Below are 18837 nucleotides of genomic sequence, written 5' to 3' on the forward strand. Positions count from 1 at the left end.
ATTTTTATGTGAAAGCAAATATCATAAATAATGAAGATTAAATAAAAAAATTTAGGTAGAAATAAAATGGCTAAAAATAAGTAAAAATTTAATAAAATGTCTTCAAATAATTTAAAATAGTTAAAAGTAAGCAAAAATATTTTTGAAATTTAAAAGGTTTTAATGGTACATGATAATATTAAGTTTAATTAATATTGATGCTATCAAGCAAGAACAAACATTTTAATAAAATTTTATAGAATCAAAATAAGAAGTAACTCTCAGAATTTTCTCCTAATGGGATATCAAAATTAATTTTCTTGCTTTATTCCTAAAATAAATATGTCTCAACCAAGCAAAACGATGATAAATTTTTCTCCAAAGCATATCCAGTGATTTTAGGATATATTTTTTCTTTTACTATTTTAAATGAGAATGAAGATTTGTAGGAGAAACTAGTGGAGTAGCTTTGTACTTCAGGAAGCTAAACAAATTTATAGTTTGGGTTATTATCTAAAAAAATCTTTATCTTATCTTTTTCTCTATTTCCTACTGAAAATCCAAGAGCAACTCGAGCTTGATTTGGATCATCAAGTAGTTTAGGGTTATCATAGTAAATACCAATAAACTGTACATTAGTAAAATATTTATGGGCATCTTTCTCAAGCTTCATCCATTCAGTACCTATTGTTTGATAACTGCCAATTCTATTGAAGTAGATGAAATCACATGGACCATACTTCTATTCTTTAATATCGACATTAGAAAAAGCTCCATGATACCAATAGAATCCAGATATTAACCCAGCAATTCCTGCACCTATTGCGCAAGCTAATTTAAGTTTATTATTCAAAATATTCATTTAGTAGTTATTTTCTATAATCTTTAATTCTTCTCTTTTAATATTAGCAAGTTTATTAATAATTTATTATCAGATTATTGAAAATTATTTATGACTTTTAAAGATAAAAAAGATAAAATAGAGTCCCAATCTAATTTGAAAAACAAATTCAGAAGAATTTTATAATACTTTGTATCTTAGCTGATAAATTCTAAGTTACACGAAATTGATCAATATTTAGCAATTAAAATAGTAAAAAAAGGTATTCATAAAAATTTTACTAATATACAAAAATCACCGCCATAAATTACAAAATTTAAAAAACAAAAATAGAAATTAATTTTGGTTTTAAATATAATTTATACATTTAAATAATATTTTGTGGTAGTTATTAAAAAAAGTTAGTATTTAAAATACTCTTCTTCAATCAATAAATAACTTGATACGATTCTCAGTATAAAAATTGCATAAAATAATAAAAATTATTAAATGATTTGAATTTTCCAAATCATATTTGCTTAGCTGAAATAGCAAAACAATTAATTGATTTTTGAATAATTATTTTCTAAATAATTTATTTAAAATACAAAATTTACAAACAAATTATAAAAAAAATTAGTTTCGAAACTTAATTTGTGAATGTAATTGTTATTAAAAATTGTGATTATTGAATATTAATTAATTAAAACAGATTTTTTAAATATTAAAACAAGTAAATAACAAACACCAACTAATAAATCCTATTAATTAATGCTTTCATGCTTTCTATTATAAAATAAATTTATCATCATCACTCTTAAATAATAAATTTATTTAGAAAAATACTAACAATTAACATTATTAACAACAAAAAGTCAAATTACTTAAACTAAAAAAGGGCACTTTATTGAAATCGTTTTTTATATATTGATAAATAAACTTTTATTTAATTAATAGCATTTTTTCAATTATTAATAGAGCATATTTATAATTACTCTTTCTCAAAATATTAAAATATTTTATTGAGTTTTATTTTAGAAGATTTTTAGAATAATATTTTTGTATTTTGCCTGAATATCTTAATTAATGAATCCTTAAAATGTTATTTAGTTAGAATAAATAAATTAATTTCATTTATAATTGTTATAAATTTAACATCAAACATTATATTATTATGAATATTCATTAAATAAAAGTAAATCATTCAGTTTTATAATCTTCTAAGATTCTTTATTAAATATAGAGACACTTAAAAAATAAATTTATGAAATTATTGGTAACAAAAACTTATCTCAAAATTTATTATTTCATGAAATAATCCATTTATTTTTTAATCTTTGAGAATTTTATTTTAAATTTTGATTTTATTCAATTTTAATATTATAAAATACTACCAATATAAATAAATAAATATTATGAATTTATTGCAGGTTTTAGTCTTATTCAATAATAAAAATAGCTTTTCATTCTATCAAGAATAAAGATTTTGTTTTCTTTTGTTTCAAGATAGTTTTTTATTTGAGGAATATTTTCTATTCTATCAATATAGTCGGTAAAGATTGAAAGTTTTGGATAAAAGAATTAGAAAAATTTCAAAACTTCATAAAAATAGAAATCTATAAATGAAAGATTTCCAAGCAGGTATTTGTTCTCTCCAAGTTGTTTCTTTATTTTCTATGTTTATAATAATAATTAAATATTTAGTAAATTAAAAAAATTGTATTCAAATACCTCAAAAGTAATGTTGAATTTTTCATTGAAAATTTAATCTTTTTCTTCTTTGAAAGATGGTACTTTTGCTGAATTCAATAACGAATCTCTGAGTTCTTTCAAAATTTCTAAGATTTAAAGGAATGTAATTTCATTCAAATTAAAAGACCCATCAGGATTTTAGCCAATAAGCTCATAATTTTTGAATTTCTTGGCCAAGTAAATAGGAATAACTTTTGATTCTGTTACAACAATATCTCCATCAATTATATAAGGTAAGTTAGGGAAATTAGTTTTAAGTTATTATTTATCAACATTTAACCATTCTTCTCCATCTTAGTTATAAAGTTTTTCCTTATAATCTACTTACAAATATTCTAGAAGGAGACGAATAGGTTAAGCGTAGCCTCTTAGATTCCAGTAACCAAGGATTATCATGCTATTTAAATTATTTTGATTGTTTTTTATTAATATTTATTATATATTTTAATAAATAATTATTATTCATTTTTAAAGCGAATAACAGAAATATAGAAGAATGATTTCTGATAAATTAAAATATCTATTCGAGAGAATAAATAATTATTTTGTATTTTCCTCTAAATTATCAAAAAATTGCGCTTAATTTTTATTTATTCAAAATCTTAAGCTTAATATTTCTTAGAAAAAAAAAGAAGATTACAAAAGTAGTTTCTAGAAAATTTAAATAAAATAAAAAAGATATTTTAATTGAAAATCTATTTTAAAAAATATTTTAGTATCTTAAGCATTTTTTCTTAAAGCAAATTTTATTATATAAATGGTTCTTCTTTAAGATAAAGTAAGATTAAAATAAAATTTTATATCTCCCTAAACTACTCTATAGTTTCTATTTACTCAAGATAAACCTAAAAGAAAATAGGCTTTACAATTTTTAAATTGTTAAATTCATACTAATTAGAAAGAAAAGACTAAAAAGGCCTTCAAATATTTTCATTTTTAAATATCAAAGTTTAAAAATATTTAAGATATTCAAAACAAATTTTATTATAAATATTGTAATATTTTAAGATAAAATAATTTTAAAAGAAAATTTTTTATCTCCTAAACAACTCTATAATTTCTATTTCTTTTTCAATCAAAGAAAATCGTCTTTATATATGTATTAAATTGTTAAATTCATACTAATTAGAAAGTAAAGACTATAAACACCTTTAACATTTTTTGATAATATTTTCATATCTAAATATTAAAATTAAAAAATAAAAATTAAATTTTCTTTAATTTACAAATATAGTTTATAATAAATATCTCAAATATATTCTACTTTTTATCTAAATTTATATTTATTGAAAAGGATTCAGATTATATTTTTCAATCCATTTATTTATTTTCAAAGTTAGTTTGAAAACTATTAAAAATAGATTTTTATAAATAATAAGACTTTAATGATAAAATTCAAAAAAAAAATAAGCAAAATAAATGTATTTATAAAATATGTTTATACTAATCAATAGTTTATGAAAAATATAATAATGATCTATTCTATTCTATATATAATTATATAGAGTCTTTGATTGATTATATTTGTATTAGTAGAAGTATTTATATATATATACCTTCTAACTATATTCAATCAAAATAATAAGTAGCTTTATGAATTATTTCCAATGGGGATATCAAAATTTATTTTTTTATTTTAAACCTAAAATAAGTAAGACTCTATTAAACAATATGATTTAAGTTTTTTCTCAAATACAAAGTCTCTTACTTTGGGATATATTTTATCTTTTACTATTTTAAATGAAAAATAAGATTTGAAGGGGAAGCTCGTAGAATGACTTTGCACTTCAGGAAGCTCAGTAAATTTGTAATTTGGGTGACTATCTAAGAAAGCCTTAATCTTATCCTTTTCACAGTTTCCAACAGCAAAACCAAGAGCTGCTCTTGCTTGATTTGGATCTTTTAGCTGTTCAGGGTTATCGTAGTATATGCCAATAAAATGTACAGTGCTAAACTATTTTTGAACTTCATTACTCATCTTTGACCATTCACTACCTAAAGTTTAATAGCTTCCTACTCTCTTATAGTAGACGAAATCATAAGGACCATACTTTGAATCTCTAAACTCTATATCAGAAAAAGCACCATGATACCAATAGATACCAGATACTATACCAGTGATCCCAGCTCCTATAGCGCAAGCCAATTTAAAGTTATTCTTCAAGATATTCATTTAATATTAATATAATTGATTGGTTTTTAATTTGTCTTGATTTTGTTTTTTTGTTTGTTTGTGTTTGTTTCTTACTTATTTAATATAATTTGAATTACAGATTATTTTGAGATTTTTAAATGAAAGAATCATAGTCAAGTCTAATTTAAGAGATAAATCAATTAACAAAAAATTTGTAATATTTTATGTCTTGGCTGATAAAATCTGACCTATATAAGGTGAATGGATATTCACTAACACACAAAAAAAAAATATATATGTGCTGAATTATATTTATTTTTCTAAGGTCAACTTAGTTTAAAAAAGATAAAACTTTGCTTGAATTATTTATTTCATTATTTTAAAAATAATTTTATAATTTAAGATAAATATTTTTTATAGTAGAAAAACAAACAAATTCAAGCAAGCTTAAATATTTTAAATAATACTGAATTATAGAATAAATAAATTAATGCAATTTTTGTAATATTTTCAATCATCTCTAATTAAATCTGATGATAATTAAAAATAGAATCAGTCTTTACAAAGACATAAATGTTTTTATCTATTTGATGTATTCAAATTTTAATCGAATGAAAAATAAAATGTAAATTTTACCTACCAAAAAATAATTTTCTTTAATAAAAAAGTATCTGCAGCTTTGGTGTATATTAGGCTAATCTGGAGTAATTAAATAATATCTAGCATAAAAATTTAACATTAAATTGATAGAAGAATTTGAATACTAACTAATATAGAATACATATTATGATATAAATTATTTGTCTGTAAATTTGCCAATGATTAACAAACAAGACTGCTATCTATCTAATTAATAGATTAAATTTTAAGGAAGTCTTAATTAAACACATCAGAAATAATAAAAATAAATATAATAAGGATAAAAATAAAATATTTATATATGCACTAACACTAATTTTATAAATTTAAGAGCAAATGCTTCATTGATATCTACTCTATCATAAATTGACATGTTAAAAGCAATGTTTTAAATAGAAATATTAAGATTTAATAATGAATTTTATACTAATATTATTTTTTGTGATATCTCTAAATTATTATATTTTGTTTGTTGCTTTTGACTTAATTAATTTATGAAAAAACATATAATTAATTAATTAATTAAATTTCCATAAACTGACTGCTATTAAATATTTTTGAAGAAAAATAAATGATAAGATACAAAAATTATTTTTAGAATAAAGAAGAAGTAAATATTTATTTTTTTATTAATATTGTTTAAATTCATTTTATTAAAAAACAATTTTTTTAACTCTTCATTTTAATCGCATTAGGCTCTCGATCTTGATCATAAGAAGTATATTTAATTATTAATATTAATTGTTTTTTACATTTCAAGTTATTTACAAAATGATTTTTCAATTAGAATTTCTCATCTATATATATATTCTCATTTATTTATTTATTTATTCTCAATTTTTATTTTAATTATTTATTATTAATTTTTTTATATTTGATATTTATTCATCATTTTATTTATTTTTTCTTCACTATTAAAAAATACAATTCTAGAGATAATCATGTAAAAGACATATATTCTACTTTAGAAAAATGTGCTAATTGCTCAATTTTGAAACTTGATCTTGAGTAATAAAAACCATTTATTTGTTTTAGATTGTGATATTTTTGAATATAAAAATGAATTTAAAACAATATTTATTAGCTTTTTATTTCATTTATTTTTCTTTTTTTTATTCTCATTGTATTTTTTTTTTCTTTCTTATACTATTTAACTGATTTTTCATTTTCAACATTTACTTTTATTATTAATTAATTAATTTTCTTATCACTTCATATTTTTTCTCCATTTTTTCATTCTAAACTATATTTTATTCATTAATATTTAAAAAGGGGTAGTGTAATTGATGCAATTAGTACATCGTACTTAGGTTCTTCTTTAGGAAAATGCACTAATCTATCAAATTTGATGCTTAATCTTAAGTAAAAATAGTTTATTTGTTTTGGATAATGATATTTTTTGAAAAAAAAATGAATTTAGAACAATATAATTAAAACTTTTAATTTATTTATTAGTTTTTTATTTGATTTATCTTTGATTATTTTATTTTGATTGTGTTTTTTTTTCTTCATCCTTACCTTGGTAATTTAAGTTATTTTTTTTATTTTCAACTTTTATTTTTTTATTAATTAAGTAATTTATTTCTTATTATTTCATACTTTTTCTTCATTTTTTTCCTTTAACTAACTAATTAATTAACTCTAAATTTTTTCTTTGATATTTAAAAAGCTTCGGTTGTATTGGTGATTAAGGTGTATAAGACTTAGGTTCTGGTTTAAGAAAGTGTGCTAATCTCTCAAATTTGGCACTTTGTCTTCAGTAAAAACAGTTTATTTATTTTGGATTGTGATATTTTTTAAAATAAAAATTAATTTAAAACATTATAACGAACTTTCTTAATATATTTATTAGCCTTTTATTTGATTTATTTTTTTTCTTTTTTTGATTGTTAATTTAAATAAGTTTTTCATTTTCAACTTATGGCTATTAATTTCTTATTATATAATTAACTAATTAACAATATATTTTTCTTCTATTTTTAAAAAGAAACAATTAAATCTCTGGTGTAGGTGCATCAGGCTTAGGTTCTGATTTAGGATAGTGCACTAATCTCTCAAATATGGAACTTTGTCTTTCGTAAAAATAGTTTATTTGTTTTGGATTGTTAATATATAAAGAATTTAAAACGATATAACTCGTTTAATTTATTTATAAGCTTATTTTTTTATTTGTTTTTGTTTTTTTTATTATATTTATTTTTTTTCTCATTTTCTTACATTTTTAGATTTTTTACTTTTACTATTTATTAATTAATTTCTTATTACTTCTTATTTTTTCTTTCTAACTAATTAACTATATATTTGTTCTTCAATATTTAAAAAGAGAAAATTAAATTGGTGATAAAGGTGCATCAGGCATAGGCTTTTGTTTAAGAAAATGCACTAATCTCTAAAATTTAACACTTGATCTTGTGTAAAAGCAGTTTTTTGTTTTCGATTGCTTATCTTTTTAATAAAAAATGAATTTAAAACAAACAATATAATTAGGATTAAATGCATTTTAAATTTTGGATAGGGTATACTAATTAATGTTTAATTAAAAAAGGTAGAGAAATGTTTATAACAAAACATTAGTTTATATTTATTTTAACGAAATAGTAATTAGCATAACCTATCCAAAATTAAAAAGGTATATTACTCAAATTAGAGAAATATATTTTCTTCAATATTTAAAAAGTAATAATAATATTCGTGCAAATGGTGCATCAGGTTTAGGCTCTGGCTTAGGAAAGTGCACTAACCTCTCAAATTTAAAACTTCAAATTCAGTAAAAATTGTTTATTTATTTTGGATTGTGATATTATTTAATTTAAAAATTAATTTAAAAAAAACTAATTATTTTAATTTTTTATTAGTTTTTTATTTGATTTATTTTTCTTTTTTTTTATATTCTGCTTGTGTTTTGTTTCCTTGTTTACTAATTTAACTCATCTTTTTTTTAATATTTGCTTTTATTATTAATTAATCCATTCATTTCTTATTATTTCTTCATTTTTTTCTTCTAATTAACTAATTAATTAACTATATATTTTTCTTCTATATTTAAAAAGTGAAAATCAAATCGGTGAAGAAGGTGCATCAGGCTTAGGTTTTGGTTTAGGATAGTGCACTAGTCTCTAAAATTTGAAAATTCGTCTTGAGTAAAAACAGTTTATTTATTATGGATTGTGATATTTTTTAATACTCTTTTAATTTATTTATTAGCTTTTTATTTATTTTATTCTGGTTATACTTTTTTATTATTTTCTGTTTATTTTCTTTGTTAATTTAAATCATTTTTTCATTTTTAACTTTTGCTTTTATTGTTAATTAATTTCTTACTATTTCATAATTATTTCATTAATATTTAAAAAGGGTTAATGAAATTGGTAAAGGTGCATCAGGCTTAGGTTCTGGTTTAGGATAATCCACTAATCTCTCAAGTTTGACACTTCATCTTTGGTAAAAATAGTTTATTTGTTTTTGGTTGTGTTATTTTATAATATTAAAATATAATAAAACAACAACTATTTTAATTTATTTATTAGCTTTTTATTTGATTAATTTTACTCTTTTTTTATTCAGGTAATATTTCTTTTTCTTTCTTGCTTACCTTCTTAGTTAATTTAACTCATTATTTAATTTTTAAATTTTGTTTTTATTAATAATTCATATTTCTTATTATTTCTTATTTTTTATTCGCTTTTTCTTTCAATAATCTAATTAAATATATATTTAATATTTAAAAAGGGGAAATAAAATTGGTGATCAAGGTTCATCAGGCTTTGGTTTTGGTTTAGGATAAAGCACTAATATATCAAGTTTGATTCTTGATCTTATGTAAAAACAGTTTATTGTTTTGGATTGTTATATTTTTTAATAAAAAAATGTATTTAAAAAAATATAACTTACTCTTTAAATGTTTTTATTTATTAGATTTTTATTTGATTTAATTTTTATTTATTATGCTTGTTTTATTCATATTTCTTTGTTTGTTAATTTAACTTATTTATCTTTCTCAGCTTTTGCTTTTAATAATTAACTAATTTCTTATTATTTCATATTTTTATTTTCAATATTTAATAAGGAAAAACTAAATTGGTGTAATTGGTGCGTAAGGCTTAGGCTCTGGTTTAGGAAAGTGCACTAATCTCTCAAATTTAACACTTAACCTTAAGTAAAAACTGTTTATATGTTTTGGATTGAGATTGTTTTTAATTTATTTATTTATTTTTTATTTTATATTTTTTTATAATGCTTGTGTTTTTTTTTATTTCTTTTTTTTTAATTTAAATTATTTATCACTCTCAACTTTTAATTTTCTTATTTCTTAATATCATATTTTTTCTTCATTTTTTTCTTCTAACTAACTAATTAAAAAATATTTTCACTTCAATATTTAAAAAGTTTTAATTAAATTGGCGCTATTGGGGCATCAGGCTTAGGTTCTGATTTAGGAAAATGCACTAACCTCTCAAATTTAACACTTAATCTTAAGTAAAATTATTTATTAATTTATTTTTGATTGTGATATTTTATAATATAAAAATTAATTTAAAACATAATAAAAAAATTACCTATTTTAATTTATTTATTTGATTTACTTTTCATTTTTTTAATTATGCTTGTATTTTCTTTCTTTCTTTCTTTCTTTCTTTTTTAATTTAAATTTTTTTTATTTCTTCTAACGACCCAATTAACTCTTCATTTTTTCTTCAATAATTAAAAAGTTAGAATGAAATAGGTGATGCAGGTGCATCAGGCTTAGGTTCTGGTTTAGGAAAGTTCACTAATCTCTCAAATTTGACACTTAATCTTTGGTAAAAAGAGTTTATTTATTTTGGATTGTGATACTTTTGAATATAATTTAAAGCAAAATAACTAACTCTTTTAATTTATTTATTAACTTTTTATTGATTTATTTTTCTTTTGCTTAACCTTCTTGTGATTTTTTTTCTTTCTTTGTTTAACAAACTCTTTTTTCATTTTCAACTTTTGCTTTTATATGACTAATTAATTCATATATTTCTTATTATTTCATATTTTTTATTCATTTTCTTTTTTCAAACTAACTAAAAACCTATTTATTTTTTCTTCAATATTTAAAAAGTTATAATGAAATTGGTGCAACTGGAGCATCAAGCTTAGGTTCTAATTTAGGAAAATGCACTAAAATCTCAAATTTGATGCTTAATCTTGAGTAAAAATAATATAATTAACTCATATAATTTATATATTAGCTTTTTATTGATTTTTTTTCTTCTATTTTATTCAGCTTGTGTTTTTTAATTTTTTTCATTTTCAGCTTTTTTTTTATTAAAGAATTAATTTTATCATATTTTCTTCGTTTTTTTCCTTCTAAAAAACTAATTAACTATTTTTTTTTACAATATTTAAAAAGAGGTAATCAAATTGGTGATGTAGGTGCATTAGGCTTAGTTTCTGGTTTAAGAGAGTGCACTAATCTATCAAATTTGGCACTTCGTCTTAAGTAAAAACAGTTTATTTGATTTGGATTATCAAATTTTTGAATATAAAAATCAATTTAAAAAAATATAACTATTTTATTAATTTATTTATTAGCTTTATATTTGATTTATTTTTCTTATTCTTATTGTGGTTGTGTTTTTTTTCTTTGTTAATTTAAATAATTTTTTCATTTTTAGCATTTTCTTTTTTTATTTATTAATTAATTTCTAATTATTTCATATTTTTTATTCATTTTTTTTTTTCAAACAAACTAATCAACTATATATTTTTTTCTTCAACATTTAAATAGTTAGAACGAAATTGGTGATGCTGGTGCATTAGGCTTAGTTTCTAGCCTAAGAGAGTGCACTTATATATCAAATTTGATGCTTCATCTTGAGTAAAAATAGTTTATTTATTTTGGATTGTGATGTTTTTGGATATAAAAATGAATTTAAAACAATATAACTATCATTTTTAATATATTTATTAGTTTTTTATTTGATTAATTTTTTTTTAATTTTCAACTTTTACTATTTTATTAATTATACCTTGTTTTAAGTTGATTTGTTCCCCTTATAAAAATTGAAACTAAAGTGGCTAATTAAATTTTTTAACTGTGAAAAAGTATTTTAAAGATTTTAAAAGCTTTAATTTTTCAATATTATTTTTATACAGTAAATGATTATTATTTTACTCATTCCAGTCAAAAAAATAATGATTCAAAAATAAATTTAAAGGTATGTTTATACAATTAGAACTAATCAAATCAACAGACTAAAATTAATTTCTTATTATTTCATTTTTTTTTCATCGTTTTTACTTTCTAACTTACTAATTAACAATATATTTATATTTTCTTCAATATTTAAACAGTAAAAATAATATTCATCAAATTGGTGCATCAAGCTTAGGCTCTTGTTTAGGAGAGTTCACTAATCTATCAAATTTAGCACTTTATCTTAGGTAAAAAAAGTTTGTTTATTTTGGATTTTGATATTTTTTAATAAATTATCTAACTAATTCTTTTAACTTATTTCATTTGATTTATTTTTCTTTTTTTTATTACATTTGTGTTTTTTTGATTCCTTTTTTCCTTGTTAATTTAACTCATTTTCATTTTCAATATTTGGTTTTATTATTAAATAATTTATTTCTAATTATATATTTTTTATTCATTTTTTCTTTCAAACTAACTAATTAACTAAATATTTTTTTCTATAATATTTAAAAAGGACTAATGAAATTGATGCAACTGGTGCATCAGACTTGGGTTCTGGTTTAGGGAAATGCACTAATCTCTCAAATTTAACACTTCATCTTTCGTATAAGCAGTTTATTTATTTTAGATAGTGATATTTTTGAATATAAAAATTAATTTAAAGGAATATAACTTACACTTTTAACTTATTTATTAGTTTTTTATTTGATATATTTTTCTTTTTCATGAGTTTTTTATTTCTTTCCTTGTTAATTTAACTCATTTTTTCATTTTAAACTTTATTTTTACATTAATTAATTTATAAATTTCATATTTCTTCTTCAAATTTTCTTTCGAAATAACTAATTAACTTTATATTTTTCATCAATGTTTAAAAAGTTATGACGAAATTGGTGATGTAGGTGCACTAGGCTTAGTTTCTGGTTTAAGAGAGTGTACTAATCTATTAAATTTGATCCTTCTTCTTGAGTAAAGCAGTTTATTGTTTTAGATTGTGATATTTTTTAATATAAAAATAAATTTAAAACAAAATATATAACTATTTCTGAAAATTTATTTATTGGCTTTTTATTTGATTTATTTTTCTTTTATTTTTATTGTGATAATATTTTTTTTATTATATGATTTAAAAAATTTATTCTATATACACATTAATTATAATTAAAAGGATCTAAAAATATGATAAACCATAATTATTGAAAGTAAGAAGCAAATCACTCAAATCAAAAAGATTAGTTATCTTAAAGATAGAGCATTGGTGATAAAAAAGTGGTAAAAATTTAACAAATAAATATAAAAGCATTTGTTTAATATAATTAATATGTTATATTTAATTATTTAATCTAAAATATACTGTATTTCCTTAATTTTAATAGACTTGGTTTTCATCGGTGCATTAGATGAAATCCAAGGTTAACTAAATTTTTTATAGCCTAATCATTAATAAGATATTTAAATAGAGAACAGAAAATCCATATATAAGTATATAAATGTAAACATATAAAATTTATATTCAATTTAATTTTTGAGAAATGTCAGAACTAAATTACAAAAAATTAATCTTTTCTTTTTTATTAAAATTTATTTATTATTTTTACATAATTTTAAATGATAAAAGTTTAATAGAATAAATTGTAAATTTTTGTTTTTTACTTGACCAATCAAAATTATAATTTTATTTTTAAAAAATTATTATTTATTAATTATCTTGGTTCTTAAAGATAACAATAACACTATTCAATTACTTACATTTCAAATGAATCACTTTTAAATAATTTTATACATTGTTTTAAGCAAGAAATTTATCTTTTCTATTCTAAAAAGGTATTAGATTGGAAAAATTTGTTTATTAATAAATATCTATCTATCTAATTAATTAAATTATTTGTGCTATTACTGTTAATAAACACAGGATTTAAATTAATAAAAAAATATTTATATAAATTTTATTTTTAGCCTTTTTACAATATTTTATATTTTAAGACAAAAATTTTAGACAATTTTTCTGCAATTTAACAATCTTCTCTATATAAAGTATTATATAAAAATACATCAAAATTAAATTTATTTTATCTTATAATAATTTAACTTAGTTTTCTAATACTATTAAATCACATAAATTCATAGATACTCAACAAATTTTATGTTGTAATTCAAAAGATAAAATAATTTCCTAATTAAATTAAGATTCAAAATATGTATTATTAACTTACATACTATATTTTTATTGATTACTATTAATTATATTTAAACTTTCTTTTAAATTGATTTTGCAGGATAAATATAAATTTAATATTCTGATAAGTAAAGGAAGTGCTTAAAAATTAGAATTTAAATGTATATCATTCAATTCAATTTAATTTATACTATTTTAATATTGTAAATATCAGAAATGAATTTTAAAATATTAAAAAAATATTTTATTTAACATTTTTTGAATAAAATAAGATTTTTAAAATAATTTGACTAAAAGGGAATTTTTGTTTACATATTTTTCATTTTATAAACAACTTTATGAATATTGAAATAAAAGACTAATTAAGAATGTAAATTAATATTGTTATCACATTTTATTTTAAATAAGAAGCTTTAATAATGAGGATATCATTTTAATCAGAATATGAGGTAGAGTATAAATTAAAAATAACTTTTATTTTTATACTTTTACAACTAGATTAATTTTTTTTGCTTTGTATGGCTTACTAATCCATATAAAAATAATGCTTATAGCAAAAAGCTAAATTAAGCATTTAAATTTTTTATAAAGAAGATTTTTGCATATAAATTAATGCACTTTGTATATTTTTATAAAATAAATATGAGAATGTTGTTTAATTAGGAGTTTAAATTTACCTTACTTATATAATATCAGAATGAAAAATATAAGTTAATTGAGTTAAATAACATTATCTTTTTTATGATAATCTTATAATTGAGAATGAGAAATTACTCATATTAAAGTTTTAAAACACAATAAATGAATTTATTTTTTGAAGTTCTGTAAAAATCATACTATGAATATATTGAAAAAATGAGCTAAAAATAATAATTAATTTTATTTTTCTTTTATAAACTAAATTAAGCAAAATTTTATTTATTTACTCTTTTAAATAACACAATTTAACCAAACGACTTTAATATATTTGCATATCTAATTCAAAAAATAAAAAATTGATAGTTATTGCAGTCAGTTAATTTGTTTGAAAATGATATAACTTTTTGAAAGATAAATTGGTAATTAAAACTAAAATGAATTAATATTTAAGTTTTAATAAAGTAAGACTCTCTCTTTTTTGAAAAAAATAATTAATTTTCCATTTCAAATATTAAATTTAAATTTATAATTGAATGCATTAATCTTTTGACTTTTTAAAATATGTAAGTTTATTTATTTTAGTTAATATGAGGTATTAAATAGATTTAAAAATATATTTCTTTTCTAAACAAGATGTAAAATGTAGAATTTTAAATCTCTAAAATATTTTAAAGAATTTCAATTTTTTATATTTATTACATATTTTTCTCTATAAAAATCATAGAATTTAAAAGCAGATACTTTTTTTTTAAATTGTTAAATACCTATTTAAATAAATTTTGAAAACAAATTTATTTGTAAACCAAAAGATTTATTTTCATTCTTTAATTATTTTTTTTAAAAAGAGGTTATATATTGATCAAATATAATTAATTAATTTCTTATAAAACTAAAAATATTATTTTGATAATTGGAGAAATCTGTGTCTTTAAATATTGTAGATATGAGTTAAATTGAAACAAATTCTTGGTAATCTTAAGCTAATAATATGATGCTTGGAAGCTAATCAAAATAACAACTTTAGGGATTGAAGCTAATTTTTAAGATAAGTATCTTATCTCTTGTTATCTTTGGCACTATATTAGCTGTTAATCTAAGACTTACAAGAGATCAGTCTGTATTTTCTCATGAAAAAAACTTAACTGGAAATGCTAATGGTCGTTTCTTAAATTCATTAGAAAGTAATTAATTAAATAAATTTATATCATTAAATCGCATTTAAAAATTATAGGGAAGGAATTAAGAAAAGAAACTCTCAAAGAAGCCTAAAATAATTAAGTTGATGTCGCCTATCAAAGTAAATATTAAATTTATTAAATTGATTTATTTTAATTTCTTTTTAGACCAAAATAATTGATAAAATTTTTCAGAATAATGGAAAATTTATCAATCAATTAATAAAATTTGACTTTTCTTAAAAATGAATTAAAAAAAAATATCATTTTTTTAAAAAGCTTTCTACGAACTCATAAATGGGTTAAACTAATAAATACTTGATTATCTTAATATATCTTATATTACCGAATATAGTATTAACAAACTCTAAGATTGGACAAATATATTCTACAGAATTTATTAAGATTTTCCTATTTCAGCTATAGAGTGGATGTATGAAGATCAAAATTATGGCTTCAAATATAATCCTTAAATTTGGATGGATGGCTATTTAGAACAACAAAATAACTAAATAAATGAAAAATCAATAAGTATTTTCCTTATTAACTACTTTAAGCTTGATTATTATAAAATGGACAAATTCTGGAGCTATATGTATAATGATTTCTATGGTAGTATTTTAATCAGCGAAGAATATTTAATTAGAGGAACTTTTAATTGTACCTAATCTAATGAATAGGAGTATGTCAAGTCTTGTCTATTAGTAATTCTTGCTAAAAAATTACAAACAATTGTATTATATTTATTAAATTTAATTAAAAAACAGGCTTAATAATGGGTAGATTTGAACTTGGGTTATTCAATTGCTAATTTGAACAAAACTATGTTAATAGAACCAGAAATAGCTGCATTTTAAAAGGGCTATTTCAAATAGCATGTCAATTCTTCATCTTTATATTAAGATATTAAATTTGCTTAAGAATGGGGTATTTATTTATTTATTTTACAAAATGTTTACAAGAAATTATATAAAATAAATTTTATCTTAAAGCTGTTGAAGTTACAAAGATCAACTAGAACACAAGCCACAGCTTGGTTGATAAAGATAATTTATCATTTTTATTCTTAAATGGATAAAACTATGATGAAACTTAAAATGAAATATATCTTGTAGAAATTTCTGAGCGCTTTTTGATTAACTAGTATTATTTTGGAGAAAAATACTTAGACGCTACTTACCTCTTCTGGTAATATGCTATTTATATGGTTGACATTTTTTCTGAGTTAAGGAATTATAAGGATGGTGGATTTGAAGTCTATAAAAAATCTTAATTTGACAGCTAAAAACTTTCTTCCTAATTTTAAGTAACAAGCGATAACTTAGCTGTAAATATCATCGAAGCTCTCATGCTAGAAAATTATAAATCAAAGAATATTACTGACTGTAAATCTTTTACTTATTAACTTTAATAAGCTGAACACTTATGCAAAATTTAATCTTTTAATAATTTTGATTTACAAACTATGAGAACCATCTACGAATGTAAAATGTATATGCTTTACTCTCCTTAGTGTGAATAATACAATTTCATTTATAACTTTGACGTTGTAAATTAAGTGATTAAAGAAGTTGATCTACAAATGTATAACTAGTATCAATGTATATCTAAGATAGAGAAATGTTCATACTATGAAATAGCTGCTAAATAATGGTATAACTTAGAAGTTATTCGCAAGTTACCTGATGCTGCTGTTCCTTATTTACCAAAAGGAAGAGATTCAGTAGCTTAATGGATTCCTAATCTTTAGCCTTACGAGTGGGGATATTATGTTGAAAAGTATGGATAAACCTTCAGTTAACCTCCTGCTAATCTTACTTATAATTAGACTAGCTAACTTTTAGGCTACAACATCCTTTTTTCAAACAATAGATTAACCTAAATTTTTGTGATTGACTCATCTTTCTCCTAAAATTACTTTTTCAAAGATCCAAGCTAACTTCGTTCCTACTTTAAGTAAATAACTCAAAATTTAATTAATTTTTCTTTTTATTAATCGTTTCATTTAAAATTTAAAAAAGTTGGCTCCCTTCCGATAAAATACATGAAGTCATCTATTAGTAACAATGAATTCGTTACTTTTTTAAGAAAAAATAACTTTGATCTTTTTATAAAACTAAAAAAAAATTATTATTATTTTATTATATATTACATAAAAGTGAGTATTTTTATAATCTTATTTTTAAATAAATAAATAAATTAATGAAGATCTTTAATCTAATTATTTCAGTAAAGTTCATACAAATAGTTATTTTTTAATAATTTTGCTCCTGACTTGTTTGTTTTTATTAAAAAACCTTTACAGCTTCTCAAATCCATTTATACTTCATTATTTTTTACCATGATAAAATATCAGTAATAAAATTTTTTATTAATTTTCAAATTATATATGTATGATAGCTCTACCATATTTTAAAAAATTTATATAAAAAATGATGAAATAGAAGCCTAAAAAGTATTTTAAAGGTTTTAAAAGCTTTAAATTTTCAATTTTATTTTTATACAGTAAATGATTATTATTTTACTCATTCCTGTCAAAAAAATAATGATTCAAAAATAAATTTAAGGGTATGTTTATTTTACCAATCAACTCAATAAACTATAATTAATTTCTTATTATTTCATTTTTTTTTTCTTCATATTTACTTTCTAACTTACTAATTAACAATATAAATATCTATTCTTCCATATTTAAACATTAAAAATAATATTCATCAAATTGGTGCATCAAGCTTAGGCTCTTGATTAGGAGAGTTCACTAATCTATCAATTTTAGAACTTTATCTTAGGTAAAAAAAGTTTATTTCTTTTGGATTCTAGTATTTTTTAATAAACTATCTAACTAATTCTTTTAACTTATTTATTAGCTTTTCATTTGATTTATTTTTCTTTTTTTTATTACATTTGTGTTTTTTTTTATTTCTTTCTTTCCTTTTTAATTTAACTCATTTTCATTTTCAACATTTGGTTTTATTATTAGTTAATTTATTTCTAATTATTCATGTTTTTTCTTTCAAACTAACTAATTAACTAAATATTTTTTTCTATAATATTTAAAAAGGACTAATGAAATTGATGCGACTGATGCATCAGACTTGGGTTCTGGTTTAGGAAAATGCACTAATCTCTCAAATTTAACACTTCATCTTTCGTATAAGCAGTTTATTCATTTTAGATAGTGATATTTTTGAATATAAAAATGAATTTAAAGGAATATAACTAACACTTTTAACTTATTTATTAGTTTTTTGTTTGATATATTTTTCTTTTTCATGAGTTTTTTATTTTTTTCCTTGTTAATTTAACTCATTTTTTCATTTTAAACTTTGTTTTTACATAAATTAATTTCTAAAT

General features: G+C 19.7%; 5 protein-coding genes across 5 annotated transcripts; 2 read left to right on the forward strand and 3 right to left on the reverse strand. All coding sequences in view use genetic code 6, as the record gives it.

Moving 5' to 3' along the window:
• Positions 1–241: 241 nt before the first annotated feature.
• Positions 242–841, reverse strand: TTHERM_00516430 (GyrI-like small molecule-binding domain protein; the record flags this gene model as incomplete). The annotated part of the gene is made up of 1 exon (XM_001015254.3): positions 242–841. One exon carries the CDS (start codon positions 839–841, stop codon positions 242–244), a length of 600 nt encoding a protein of 199 aa, XP_001015254.1.
• A 1401-nt stretch (positions 842–2242) lies between these two features.
• On the reverse strand, positions 2243–2947 carry TTHERM_00516440 (glutathione S-transferase, amine-terminal domain protein; the record flags this gene model as incomplete). The annotated part of the gene is made up of 2 exons (XM_001015255.3): positions 2243–2473; positions 2531–2947. The coding sequence occupies 2 exons, from the start codon at positions 2945–2947 to the stop codon at positions 2243–2245; spliced, it is 648 nt and encodes a 215-aa protein (XP_001015255.2).
• A 1177-nt stretch (positions 2948–4124) lies between these two features.
• Positions 4125–4724, reverse strand: TTHERM_000516450 (glutathione S-transferase, amine-terminal domain protein; the record flags this gene model as incomplete). Its single annotated transcript, XM_012797472.1, has 1 exon — positions 4125–4724. One exon carries the CDS (start codon positions 4722–4724, stop codon positions 4125–4127), a length of 600 nt encoding a protein of 199 aa, XP_012652926.1.
• A 1171-nt stretch (positions 4725–5895) lies between these two features.
• Positions 5896–12755, forward strand: TTHERM_000516461 (kinase domain protein; the record flags this gene model as incomplete). Its single annotated transcript, XM_012797473.1, has 21 exons — positions 5896–5934; positions 6020–6042; positions 6258–6332; positions 6597–6686; positions 6994–7083; positions 7312–7401; positions 7648–7737; positions 8002–8091; positions 8375–8464; positions 8679–8765; positions 9054–9143; positions 9391–9480; positions 9711–9800; positions 10034–10123; positions 10414–10503; positions 10705–10794; positions 11083–11172; positions 11649–11738; positions 12008–12097; positions 12373–12462; positions 12662–12755. 21 exons carry the CDS (start codon positions 5896–5898, stop codon positions 12753–12755), a joined length of 1758 nt encoding a protein of 585 aa, XP_012652927.1.
• Positions 12756–15251: 2496 nt separating this feature from the next.
• Positions 15252–17553, forward strand: TTHERM_000516472 (transmembrane protein, putative; the record flags this gene model as incomplete). Its single annotated transcript, XM_012797474.1, has 6 exons — positions 15252–15489; positions 15540–15605; positions 15763–16187; positions 16251–16410; positions 16476–17439; positions 17505–17553. The coding sequence occupies 6 exons, from the start codon at positions 15252–15254 to the stop codon at positions 17551–17553; spliced, it is 1902 nt and encodes a 633-aa protein (XP_012652928.1).
• Positions 17554–18837: the final 1284 nt, after the last annotated feature.

Source organism: Tetrahymena thermophila (genome assembly GCF_000189635.1).
Source record: "Tetrahymena thermophila SB210 genomic scaffold scf_8254654, whole genome shotgun sequence".
In the NCBI taxonomy this organism is placed as follows: Eukaryota; Ciliophora; class Oligohymenophorea; order Hymenostomatida; family Tetrahymenidae; genus Tetrahymena; species Tetrahymena thermophila.